This window comes from Centropristis striata, chromosome 12 (genome assembly GCF_030273125.1).
Source record: "Centropristis striata isolate RG_2023a ecotype Rhode Island chromosome 12, C.striata_1.0, whole genome shotgun sequence".
NCBI classification, from domain to species: domain Eukaryota; kingdom Metazoa; phylum Chordata; class Actinopteri; order Perciformes; family Serranidae; genus Centropristis; species Centropristis striata.
This window is the reverse complement of record NC_081528.1, coordinates 12,939,414-12,953,732: the sequence shown is the minus strand read 5'-3', so window position 1 is coordinate 12,953,732 and position 14,319 is coordinate 12,939,414. Positions and strand designations below refer to the sequence as shown.

Sequence of the window (14,319 nt, the reverse complement as noted above, 5' to 3'; positions counted from 1 at the left end):
TTCAAAAGTGCCGAACAAAAGGCTAAGCTAAAAGGACGAGTGGGACATTGGGGGTGTTGTACAAGCATCGCATAGTGGGTCTTTATCGTAGAGAACATTCATCAGACTCTGTTCTTGTGAAACCTACATCCTCCATCCACAGCCGTCAGAAAGCCTCCAGGAAACAGGTCAGTGAACAAAGCGAGAGAGAGGGAGAAAGAGGAGGAGACAGAGAAATAGGATGGGAGATGGGAGGAGGAGGGGGCAGTCAGAAGTTGATAAGAACTGAGCGGCACTGTTCTTCTAGAGACCAGCTGCCGGAAGAGATGCTCGGAGGCAGACAAAAACACCTCCCAGTGTGCCCCGCTGGCCCACAGTGACACCTCCCATAAGTCTCCCTATCGGCCACGCAGGACCGTGACTGAGAGCTGTCACCCCGGCAGCAGCTTGTGGTGCTGCAGTGCATCTATTTCTATCTTGCATAAATATTCAAATGTATGTTTGTCTTGCCATATAGGAAATTAGAAATCTAAAACCCTTTACGTGCCTTTTTTATGATAATTTTGAGGAATGTCTTGAAACAAGTAGAGCTGTGAAGCAGGAATCGCTCTTTTCTTCAGCTGCGTTCACAGAAATGACATTTAAAGCCTCAACACTACATGAAATAATGTGTTGAGGTGAATATTTTCTGCAGCGCACAGAGGGAACATGGCTGAAATATGTTACCCTGGCAACAGTCTACAGATGGATTGAAACCAGACCTTGTTGTTACGGGCTGCAGACAAAGCTTTTAGAAGTTATAACACACTGCCTACGCTCCATAAATTTCATAGCTTATTGATGAATATTTTGCCTCCCCTATGTGTTGCAGGTTCCAGCCTGGTGGAGCGTACAGTATAAGGTCCTTTAACCTAAAGAAATCCTTTGGGAATTGTCTGAATAGGGATTCAGCTGAAGGCTAAACAGTGTATTAATTGAGACGAGAATAGAAGATGAAAGTCAAAAATTGTTTCTGGTGTCAGAGCCTCAAGTCAGAAATGTCTCTGTCTGAGCTGTACAGATAAGGAAGCAAATACTTAATAAAGAGAGAGTCTGATATTACAAGAGGAATACGGCAATGATGTTGGTGTTAAAAGTTTCTTTGAGTTGTCCTTGCGTCGGTGTAAGACAGACAGGAGGAAAATGTGTTGACATCACCCAGAGGAGCAAAAACATGTTTTCTGAAAGCTTGAAATGTGTCTGCTGCAGAGAATGAAGTAGAAACATAAAAAATATATTTTATTAGGAGAGTTCACTAATTCTGATGCTGAAATTTAAATAGCTTTGAGTTCTCATGCATGTTTATTAGTGAGCTTTGGAGGTGACGGTCGAGTTTCTGACCTTTGTCACGTTTGTCAATATATTTGTCCTAACGACCCATATGAGCTTTCGTCAAAATGACTCATAGGATCGTTTCACGGTTTTAAAAAAAATATTGTCATCATATACATGTACGGATCATGGTTGTAAAAAAGGCTGCAGTTTCTGTAAATTTATGCTAAACATAATTTAAGATATACAAAACCACTTATCTAGGCTCAGGGCATAAGACTTCCTGGTAAGGCGTTATAATGGACAGTTAAGTCAATTAAAGTACGTAAATGGTGAAAAAGTTGAGCATGAAACACTGGACACTTTTCACCCTCAATGGGTGCCATCGTGGCTACACAATGGAAGGGAAATGACAACCAAACTTATCAAAACGTTGGCCAATGAAGGAAGTGCAAATCATTTTTCTTTACTTTTTAATACAAAGCGAAACATGCAAACAAGCCTGAAGATGAAAGCGTCAATTGTGGTCAAATGTTGGCGGCAATGCTCGGCCCAGTTGGAAGTTAGAGTGTTGAGTGTCTATTGGAGCCGGCACTATCCTATAGAAATACATACCTGTACTGTACACAGTATGCTACATGGAAGTGTACTCACTGAAGTATACAAATTGAGACACAGCATGTAAATGTGTATTTCATCAAGTTCGAGTCGACTCAACATACTGTAAAAAATTAATGCTGATTTAGTTACCAGGGCAAGTTTTTGCAGGAATAACAAATGTCATAAGTTGACAGTGAATATGTTGCTGATATGTTCAATATAGAAGCATATTTTGATGTACCCCTTTAGTCAGTGCCCCTGCCCATTATCCCCAGCAAAAAAGTAGCATTTGTATTTTTTTCAAAAACATTTTTTTTCGTGTAGTATCAAAGGGAAAAAAAATTATTCTGCAATAGACTTAAGAATAAGTCTGGAGATGTTGGCTGGGTAAAGCATGTAGTCTTGACACATGGGACTGCGGTTCTCATCCTACTGTATTATCTTACCAGCAGTCGACATCATGTTGTTTTGAAATCTGCAAGTAAGTCAGTTTTAGTTGCCTAAATTATAAATAAATCCCTCACACGTTGTTTTTAGTCGTTTTGGAGCACTTTTTTTTTTAGAGGTATACAAGGTCAAAATCTAACTGTACAGCAACTATATCAGTGACGAATGTGCTCAGGTTGCTCTGACTGAAGAGGTGGTGGCTTTAAGCCGCCTTGCCAACTGGTGACAGATCAGTTTTACATAAAAGCCCCAAAGCCCATAGGCCTTTTCTCTGTGGTGAGAACAGGAGTGTTGGAGAGGGTGAGATATCTAACAGTCAGTTCTGTTAGCTGTGACTGGACTGCTGATGATCATCACCACAGTGACGTGATCTCTCTCTTTCTCTGTCTGTGTGTGTGTGAGAGTGTTAAACTGATTTTGCTGATGCACTGGGTCTCTGTTGGTCTTCTATTAAATATAGGATAATGTTTTCCACTGCTGATTTAATGAATGCACTCTGTGATCATTTGATCTGCATAAAAACCCTACAGGGAAGACTGCAAGTAAACAATTTTCTCTTAGTTTTATTATTATTATTTCCTACTTATTTTTCACTAACTAATTCTTCAGGAAAATGACTAATTTATGCCAAAGTTTCCTATAACTTTAAGTCTTCTAAGAGTTGATTAATGTGATCATTAAAACCCAGCAAATGTGGCAAAGCTTAAATATTGTCAATCACATTTACACAAACCAAAAATATTCGTAAAATAACTTTTACTGTGATCAAACACATCTGTAGGTTTTGAAGTTTTCATTTAAGATGATCAAACTAACTTAATTTGCAAAGAAGTGAACACAGACATTGATAAAAAAAAATATATAGTTAAATTAGCAGTTCCTGCCATCCTCTCTTAAAACTTCCCACTGATGCATGTCATATTAGATGTCAGCTGAAAGTTTTGTTAGAAGTTAATTAACGCAGGTTTAATCTTTGATCAGTGAGAGAGCAGCAATGTAAACAGTGGTGGAGTGGTTGGAGATGCTTCAGTGCCATGGTGGTGAAAATCAGGTCAGCTAATTGGGACAGCTAAATATATTTCACAGGGTGCACCTCCCCTCTGAAGGTGAAACACAGAGTCAGAGTGACGGCTGCGACAAATTTAATATGCTGCTGATAATGAGGTGATTAGGACTTTCTGATGACCACAGAGCGTCTGATGAATGCTTATATATATGGATCAAATCATGTACAGGGGCTGCTGGAACAACTTGAAAGTTTTAAAGACTCTTTTCCAGAGTCCAGCCAATAATTTGATTTAGGCAAGGCAACACAAACAAAGCTGACCTGCTGCTGTATATCTTCTCTTTATATAACGATATATAAATCTGTTGCACATTTCAATAAAGTTGGTGTTTCTTTCAATATGACATTGGAGGGAAATAAACCGGAGACGTTGCATTGTTTCTATTTTGGTTATATTTATCATGTAAAACATTATAAATATGTATAAACTATTAATTATTAGGTACTTCAAAATGTGGCATTTTCAATATCAAATTAATCCATTAATCAATATCATATATCCACAGATAATTTAATATATAAATTAATATTTAAAAAATCATTAATCTTGAAACTTAAAACTAAGTTAATGAACCAATAAACTAATAAGTAATATGAAGGAAGAGTTTTTGAGATAAATCTATTTGCATTAAATGTTTACTTCCCTGTGGAAGTAAGAGTAGAGTCACTTTGTGTGGTTATTGATATGGTATAAGCTCATTCTGTTGGATTTTAAAGCTGCCTCTGATAAACCAATCAGCTAAATCCCAACAAGGTATGAATGTTGGAAGTATTGTTTTTCACTTTGTTTGCATACACAATGCATGACTGGACCACGCTCACAACACTTGTGCATACTGCTACAAGGCAAGTGCGTGTGTGTGTGTGTGTGGAGAAACTAAACAATTCCACTTGTAGGCAGTGTGAAGATAAACAGTATATGTACATAAGGAAGCATCAGCATATGCAAAACCCAGTTATTTAAGGACATTATTTTCCTTTTGGCTTAAAGTTCAGACACCACCATTAATGGATCCCACATTTTTATAGCATATGGTGGTCTGCAGGCAGAAAGCAAGCGACTCACTAAAGAGTGCCCTGTTTCACATTCCATGCATGTAATTCTCAAAGCAGTTTTGATAAAGAAGTCGTTTCATTGCAAATATTCCAGTGCAGAGAGTGTCGTCGCTTGGCCATCTTCTATTCCACTTTTAGAGAGCTATTCTCCTGATATTCTTCTTCTTCTTTTTTTAATAACTGAACATTTTTAATGACATTTTAAATGCAGCTGCATAAATCTAAGACGCACAGTAATGATTGTCTGCCCTGCTCTTGTTCTACATACACAACTTTCTCTGAGTAATAAACCTTATGTTTCACATTATCCTCATCATAAGGCTCATTTCCTTCCACATTAATGGTTTACAGATGAGAGAATTAAAAACTTTCAACAGGATTTTTTTAGACAAACCAGACATACATGCACAAGTGTACATGCAGTGCTTTATGCACTATTGTCTGTAACTACAATGTCCGGATTACAAGTCCCCGAGTCGCCAGTGTGTTTATCGTGCTTAAACATTCCCAGATTAAATGAGAACTGCACCCCCCTCCCCATTTTATCTTTTTGTACAGAAAGATAGATAGGGGAAACTCTGTCTATACCACAGCTTACAGACCCAGCAGTGAGCAGAATAATAAGATTTGTTTCAACATTTTGCTCATGGTGACTAATTAGGGTGACCTCATCAACACTAGAAATAGAGATTTACCCAGTCAGTCTTCTTTTTTTCTGTGTTCGAAGGGGGGATTTCTGAGGGTAAATTCTGCCTGGTTTCATTGAAAAGCAGTCAGATGTGACAGAGGCTTAATGGCTTTTTCCACAATCTTCTAAAAGGTACTGTTTGTGGCTGGCTTTTCTTCTATAATTAAACATTTCTAAATTTCCCTATTGAAGAGGCACATGTAGATGTCTCGCCCATGAGAAAAAACCTTTTTATTCTTTTGCTGCCACGTCTCAGATCCAGCAAAATCCTCTCTGAACACCCACTGCATGGAGAAATGGGAAGCGCATGGCTTCTGGATGTGAATTACCATATTTGGTAATAAAGTAACATGTTGTCAAACTGTTCGCTCTGGCATAAGCTGCAGCACAGTCATGGGGATATCCAGTCTCAATAAGCACGGGCTCAGAGAGTTTTAATCCTAGGCAAACTCAGCAAGCTCACCAGCGAGAGAGAGCCAGCAAAGAAAGCCTGAGATACATGACAATGGACAGACATGACACAGGGACAGAAGGAAACTCTACAGCTCCATTAGCTTCAGGAGGCAGCAGTGAGGGGCGCTAGAATAAGAAATGATTCTGTTCTATGATGCCACGATGTGATTTATTTTCTTCTTGGAATAGATGTGAGCTTTGCCAGGCATACAAGTCCCATCAGTCTCATGTTTTGTGGCATAAAATATGACATGAACTTGCATGAACTTCTGTTTCATGTGCTGCACCAGATATGCAGAGGATGTAATGCTTCAGAATAAAGGAGGATGCAGAGTCCAATGGGAAACAAAGGATATGCATACATTATATTTTGTTGGTTTAAAACATGGCACAATGTTTCTGCATTGCCTAAGACAGAGAGCCAGACAGTATCATCAGTGTTGTCTTTTTTTCTCTGCTGATCTGATAAATGCATGCTCTTATCATTAGAGCTGCATTAAAAACTTACTGTAAAGCCTGCATTAAACATCTTTCTAATTTTCTCTCATTTTTTCCAGTTATTATTTCAACACATTCTTAATTTGAAGGGCTAACGACTGCCAAAGTTTCTTATAAAATTAACTCACTGAGTCTAAATGTTGTTGCAGATGCAAGATAGAAGATAAGATGCAATTATAATACAGAAAAAATCATTAAAATAACAGCAAATGATCAAACATTGGCATCTGTAGGATTTGAGTTTTTTCCCAAACTAAATTGATTTGCAAAGAAGTGAACACGTAAAAAGCAACGTTTGTTAAAAGTTCAATTACCAGTACCTGTCATCCTCATCCTAATTACATTTCATACAGAGTTTTTTATTTGCAGTTACTTTGTTCAAGTTTAATCTTTGATCAATGACAGAGTATTACTGTAAACAGTGCTGGAGTCGTTTTACTTTTCAAAGGAATACTTTTATTAGTTCTTATAGTATTAGAAAATGGGTGAAAAACAGAAAGACAAAATCCAGATAAAAGTCAATTTCAAAATCACAACTACTCTTTCGATAACTAGTTTTCTTATCCCATGTTCATCACCAGGATGATGTCATTTACTGTTTATTGCTATGGTTAGCCTCTTTTTGCAGCAGGAGACAGTTAAGTGCACAAAAATCTGTCTAAAAATCTATTTAGGCCAGCTGATTAAAACCAGTGAAATCACTAAATGAAAATTAAGTTTCACGTTTCAGTGGTGGAGGAAGTGATTACACTATTATAACTAAAAGTTCTCAGTAAGTGTTAGAATAGCTCCTGTTTAATACATAATGTTGTTGGATGACACCTCGATGCGTAAGCAACATTTTACTGTTGTAATTAGTTGTATTGGAGCTAATTATAACCAAAATATACTGTCCAGTAGTTTAATTACTATATATCCTTGCTTAAATGTTCACTAAAGGCTTTATGTGTGCTAATTAAAATCTGCAGAGTAACTTTAACTGTGTCAGACAGATGTAGCAGAGACAACGTTTATAAAGTGATATAAAATGGATGGAAGATTTTACTGTCCGTTTAATTATACATGTATAGAATTGCATTTATAATGCATATTTATAAGACCTGCGGGATGACCACAGTGCATAAATAAAGAACCACTAATTAACTGTAACCATCTAACCTCTACATTTAAGTATTGTGGTTGTTTTAAGTGACAAAATGATCATAAAATGTTAAATTAATGGAGAATAAGAAATCACAGGTTGATCTAATAGTTCCTTCCTCACTACTAGTTTATTTCACTACATTTTGAGGCAAATCTGGCCTAAAAATCTGATTCCTGAAACCAAATTCAATCAAACTTTTTAATGTTTTTGTTCAGTTCAGTCAGCTGTTACCCATGAACCCACGAGCCATGACTTGTTTAACATGTAACCTGACCTCTCCTCTGAGGAGCGTCTCCTTTCCATCACTGAATTGTACAGAATCACTTTTCAATTAGATCACGACAGTAAAATGGACAGACACACTTTGGGTTCTATTAGCTCCCAGTTAGACAAAAGTGAAATTAGATTAGTGAGGCCTGATCTCTCTGTGGTCACATCACCAGCCACTGTCAGCTGCTAAAGAGATTAGGAACGGTGCCACAGACTGATGGAGGTAACTGGACTGCCGCTAACAGTTTTTCTCGGACCACTGTGATGAACATTTAATTGCTGGAGTTGACAGATCAGTAAAGATTTTGGCAGCACATATGTAGATACCAGTGGTGGATAAAAAAAATCTATAATACCCCTGTTTATTTCAACCCATTCTTGATGAGCTCTGCATGTTTTGGGACTCTGAGGGGTAAAAAATGTAAGTTGACTTGTGTGTGGAGAAGCTGGATTTTAATTAATGGTTCATATACCCCAATTTACCCCAGACGAAAATCTGATTTTCGAGTGAATAAGTTACACTCTTAATGTCTCACAAAGTACCACTTGGTGTTCTTGAGTAAAGCAATTAACTTACTCTATTGGCTCACTTACCAAGAGATTGTACATTTAGAGTGGCTGCCAAGGATGTATTAACCAGCAACAATTAATTAATTTGTCATTAAAGAGCGACTTTACTGGTGAAAATCACTTTTCTGCTGAACCAGTGCCAATGCACCATGACATCATTGTTGGTAATGGAAATGTTGAAACTTTGAATCAGCTTTTCAGCATAGTGATTCTTGTATTTTCCCCTTTTGTATTCATACGTATATGCCACTATCCTACTTTGACTACCACTTTGTGCACAGTAGGGTGCAGCCAATCAGGAGCTGAATGCTGCACTGTAGAGTTGCAAAGTGGGAAGAGTTGCTGGTTACAGAAATATTTTACCCAGTCTGAATTCTTATTCCAATTTTTGGTGCCCATTGAAACAGAAACACAGGGGTCTCATGGTTACTGTAGCTTGTTTTGGGCCGCCAGTTTAAATTATTTTAACAGATTTTTTTATGTTATTTTTTTCTGTTATTTTTAACAGATTCCATGACCTTGGAAGAGCAGATGGCTCTAAATACTACAGGAACCATGAGCCTAAGCTGCTGTTGCTATGGAAAAGAGGCGTGAATCAGAGCTGTAGTGAATCCAAAAAGCTCGTCATTGTAGTGGGAACAAAACACTGTGTCATTGTTGCCAAATCCATCCAAAATGTACCAAATTTAACCTACCTAATCTCAAAGTGAATTAAGTCAAGATGCAGTTATTTTCAGTTTTCTAACAAACGTGACTTTTAACTTTTGACCGCTGATATTAACTAAATCATTAATCTTAACATAGTCATGCATAACCTACCTCAGTTAGTTAGTGTTGGAGAAAGGTCAGGAAGCCTTTATTATGACTTTGCTAAAAAAACAACAACTATAGACTACTGTAAAAAAACTATACTCCTGCAAAATAGATAGCAGAGATGAAGGAAAGTGTGGGTCTTATAGTAACAAATGAGAGATGCATGTCCATCTATCACAGTAGAAGTACTCTGTCTTTCACCTTCTGCACTATTGTCTATGCATAAAATAAAATGGACTTCTCATTCAGATTGCCTGTAGGTGCCTGAAATAACTCCAACCTTATAACTCTATTGGAGACAGAAGGAATTAGTTTTAGTTTAATTTAACTTCTTCATGGTCCAAGTGAGTCTGTCTTGCTCAGCGGGGACAAAGTTTGAGAATAGACAGAGACCGAATACTGCAGGCCGCTTGATTCATTCGCCAGAGACAAATTTTAATGAGCTACTGTTAATGTCCACCCAAACTTCTCTAATGAAGCTGCTCTGTGCTTAACAGTACAAGAAAGTGGCTGTAAAGAGTACTCACTGTGTGTACTGTATGTGTTAAAGCAAGAGATTGAATAAACCTTTCCAAATCCCCTCTTAACATAAAGGCAGAAGAGCAGGGCTTTTATGTGAATCTGATACATTCCCTCACTCCCATGTTGCTAAGACCACAGCAGCCACTCTTTATGCTGCCCAGCATGCTCCAATTCATCAATTCTAGCTGCCACAGCCAGTGCAGAAGTGGCAAGATGCCTACAGTACTTACACCAAGCCAGCTAATATCTGATGTATGGACTCCACTTCCCTTTGTCAGCAAGTCATCCCAGTTATATCGTGGAAAAAGAAGTGCCTCATTAGATTAATTAAACTGAAGGACACTTATGTCCAAGTCAATAAGCCTGATTAACTTACATTTGATCAATACGTATTTACAAGAAACATGCCAATCTGCTGACCCCAGTACAATGTCTGAGAAACGGCCTGCAACCTCAGGATTACTTCGACATTCAGTATTCATGTTTATCTTCGGTGCCCTTTTCTGGTCTGTGCATAATGAATGTTGGAGGGCAGGAGAGGTACTGTACTGTAAGTACCTGAGCATGGGTCATGAATTATTGAGCAAAGGTGATTTTGCAGAATCAACAAGATGAGGGCGTAATACAAATAATCTGATGCGAACACATCATGAATGCTCACCCCAAAATGTTCCTAACAGAGCTGATCATTTAGGTTTAAAGACCTCTAAAGAAGATGTATAAATACTGGGTTATTATCTAGTATTATATAGGAAGCGGTGAAGCTGTGAGCATATCTGCCTTGCCACATATTCTCCTAGGGAAAGTCTGAAAGGGTTTTCTGCCTGAGCAGATATCAAACTGAAGACAGCACCATTACAGCATATCATGCTACAGTCCAGATGGATATCCCATATGAAGAATTAATGTGCAGTTTTTGTGAATGCTGAACGTATTCAATGCAGCTTATTCCCACTGTATCAAAAAGTCATAGGGCTACTCATAAAACTTTCACAGAGTGAGTGGTTGTATAGTGGATCTTTTACTGTTTGAAGACAAGCACTCCCATGGCAGAGCTTATGGAGAGCTATCTATCAATCAGCCAAAGGAGAAAGCGAAAGAGGCGACCTTTAACAGTTGTGTGCAGCCCATATGTGCACTAAAGGTTTGCAATAAAGGTATTGGATGTTTACATTGTTGTGAGTTATTGCAGAGAGCTGTGAATGCATTGCAAATAAATGTCAGAAGACTTTGTTGTTCTGACTAAATAATTCCTGACATCAGGATTTAGAGAATGTGTGCATAACATTAAGCAACACACCTGAACAAATGTCTTCCCTCTGCTTCAGTCTGTTCACAGTTCTCAAGAGGAGTGTACGCCATTTTCGGATTCTATGACAAGAAGTCTGTCAACACCATCACTTCATTCTGTGGGACGCTCCACGTCTCCTTCATTACGCCCAGCTTCCCTCTGGATGGGAATCAGCAGTTTATCATCCAGATGAGACCTGATATCAAGGGGCCTCTCCTCAGCCTTATTGAGTACTACAAGTGGGACAAGTTTGCCTATCTGTACGACAGTGATCGAGGTAAGTCATGGACACTCTCCTTGAAAGATCTGATTCCACCAATGTTGGTATCATGAAATGACATGGTATACATGAAATCTGCAGCTGTATTCAGTGTGTGTTTCCATTGGAAATTGGATTGGGACAGCATGACACAGTTTAATGACAGGCAATTATTTCTACCTTGATTGAAAATTACGTCTTTCGTTTTAACATGACATCAGCCAGTGCCCATTGCCTTCACAATGTAATTAGGTTTGACCTCATGCAAGCTAAAGATCGTGCTCAAACTGCTTATTTCTGCTTATGCAAAACCCACTGTGTGAATTTAACACAGCACAGGTAAACCCAGGTAAAGGGCATTTTGGGTCCTGACAAAGAGCTTGTCACATTCAATCAACTATAGCACCTCCTGTGCTTGAGAGTCTTGTTTTTACATAATATCAAAGTGGAGGGAGGCAGACAGAGTCATCTTTGACTCACAGTTGAGGTGATGTGCCCTGCAGTTGAGGACTTTCACACTCCATAGAGCCGTGATTTCTTTGCAAAAATATGTTTTTAATATGGACACGGATTACTAAAAAAGTTGGAACTGGCTTCACTGAAACTGTTTGCATAATTGCATAGAAAAAGATGCATTTCTCATCTGTCTACAGACAGCCAGTTGTTTAATATTTTGCAGTCGAACCAAAGGAGAGACTTTAAATGCAAAACATCTGAACCGTTAAACAGGAAATGAGCCGGGCTTCTTTTGATAGGTTCCTTTGGACTCGTGTGGCTCTCACCAAAGAGTTTATGTTGGAAAATAGGAACTCTCTTTTCTGCTTTGCTCTCAATATCCAGTTACCAAACACACCAAGAGTTTGGATTTAGGAGGCAGTATATCAAATTTTAAAGTTCACTCTACCAAACAAACAGGTATTGTTTAAAGGCACAATTAGTAGGAGTTCCCTAAAAAAAAAAAACAATGTGCAAAATCAATGTTAGTCATCACTTCTGAACCACTGGATGGTTGTAACAGTGTCTGTATCTGCAGGGAACCCTGCCTACTGTCTTTAGTTTCTCTTTTCTTTTTTTCTTTTGCTGTATTTGGAAAGTTTCTTGGCATGGGATGGCTAACACTGTAATCAGTGTTTTCTGACTCGGAAGCACTGGAAACTCTGCTAAATTCTCCTATATGTACAAAAATTCTGTTTACTGGCTAGACTGAAGATCACTAAACTTGCTTGGTCACTAGATGTTGTTGAGTGGCCAAGTTTGAATGTTGTCTTTACAAACCACAACTGACAACTCCTACTCATTTGGCCTTCAAGTGTAAGCATGTGTTTCTTCTTCATGTTATTTAAATATTGATTAATCAAACATTCTTGTGCACATGCATATTATGGGAAGGGATTATCAAATACTGCAGTGGTCACCAAAGTCATAATTTGTTTCCATTGGAGGTTTTACTTATATTGAACAATCTGTTGTTTTCTGTATAGGTATGGTTTGTTGAGCATTGAATTTATGTTCTTTTTCCAGCTCTGTATTGCTTCACATTCACACCTGGGAGCTACCCGGTCTTGTACATTTGGCCTCTGTCAATGGTGCTTTTTAGTGGGGAGACAGATCCTCTCACACTAAAGACACACACACACACACACACACACACACACACACAAACACACACATACACCCAGTTGGTTCATAGATTTAAACTCTCCCTCATTGCTAAGCATCACCAACCTCCTTGTCTATCAATTGGTTAGTATCGTTATTACATTTATTATTTATTAGTCTGCACATTTAAGTCTTATTTTGCAGTCAGAAGTAAAGCCTGTGCACCTGTTAAAGCCTGGATAAGATCATGGTCTGATTTTATGCAAGATGAAAAATTATCCACCCTCAAACTGTAATATCCAGACATACTTCATATTCAAATCTATTCCGTCTGTATTCTTTGATCCCTTTCATCAGTGACTTCTTTTTCCTTTTTTTCAATTCGACACTCATAGAAGTCTGGAAATTTTTAATTTAGCAGACATTTTCCTTCACTGTCTGAATGGTTCTTCATATGCTTTATCAGCCTTCATTTTTTTTTTAACCTTTTTTCCCCACTTACATCTCGTGTCTGCATATCAAACAACATGGGAAGCCGTGTGTTAAGACGATAATGGTTAAAATAAAACATGCGATTTCTGCTTGTGTTATCTCTTTTTGCTGTGTCATGTAACTAATTTGTTGTGTCATCTGCTAATTGTGATTCTGTGACTAGCACCCTTTGAGAACAATGCAGGGGAAAGGAAATCCCTTCCACAGATAGTTTCATTCTATTTTAATACTGTTACTGTAATGAAAGAAGAGAATTAAGACCTCAGTAGTATCCAGTTACAGTAGAATAACATTATCAGCTCTTTTTTTCCTTTCTTTCTGTCTTTCTGTCTATGGATGTTCATCTTTCTGGTAACACTTCTTAAGCCCTCTTACTTACTTGTCATTATAGAAAATAATTCTTTTTTTATTTATTTCCTGCACTCTAAAAGTAGGTGTTTTGGGATCCCTTTCAAAAAAGCACTTTGAGGGTGTTGAATGAAACTTGATGAAGCCCAAAGATAGCTTACCAGAACATTTAACTAATGCACTGAGTGGCTTAAAGTAATAGCAAGTGGGATCACTTAGTTCTACAACATAATGTTTAGACTGGATGCAGTAGTGCCAGTGGCTTAACAGGGATTTAGTGCATTTCTGCTCCATATTACCTCTTAATGTATCGTTTCACATCACTTCAACTCTCTGCTGTACCTTTTCCACATGCTCCATATATCTATAGTATCTCCTTTATGCTTTACCCTCCCTCTCTACTCTTCTCTCAGAATCCATTGCTAATCTTCCAAGTCATCCTTGCTTCAAACTGAACTAAATGTTGCCCCTTTCCAAAATGAGAGGGCAGGTTCCAACCAGCTGTTTTCCATTGTCCTCATGCTAATGCTAGCTCTGACCTGCTGCCTCTACTGTACGTCCGCGATGGCACTAAAGAGCCTGTTGTGCATATTTCATCATTGCATGGCTGTCTAATTAGGTCAGTGTGATCCACTCATTCCCATGGCAACCGAAGTGTGGAGGGAGACCAAGAGAGAGAGGGAAGAAGAAAGAGAGAGAGAGATTGTAAGTGACTGAGCGGGTCAAAGAGAGAGCCAAGGGAGATGAGGCAACAGAGTTGCCACTAGTTATGATGAATTCTATTAGCACATTGAGACTAATGGATGTACCAACACAACCATTGTCAGCTGTTGTCAGTAAGTCAGTTTAGATAATGGATGCACTGCATGTATGTGGGTGGAGAGGCACTCTGAGCGTTGTTTTTGCATTCATT

At 38.3% G+C, this 14,319-nt stretch overlaps 1 protein-coding gene across 3 annotated transcripts in view; it reads left to right on the top strand.

Annotated features, from left to right (window-relative positions):
* Positions 1-14,319, top strand: part of gria2b (glutamate receptor, ionotropic, AMPA 2b) — a 57,613-nt gene that overhangs the window by 18,599 nt on the left and 24,695 nt on the right. For all 3 annotated transcript variants that reach the window (XM_059345592.1, XM_059345591.1, XM_059345593.1), the window contains exon 3: positions 10,746-10,985. In XM_059345592.1, coding sequence (XP_059201575.1) covers positions 10,746-10,985 — 240 coding nt within the window. The remainder of the gene's footprint in view (positions 1-10,745; positions 10,986-14,319) is intronic.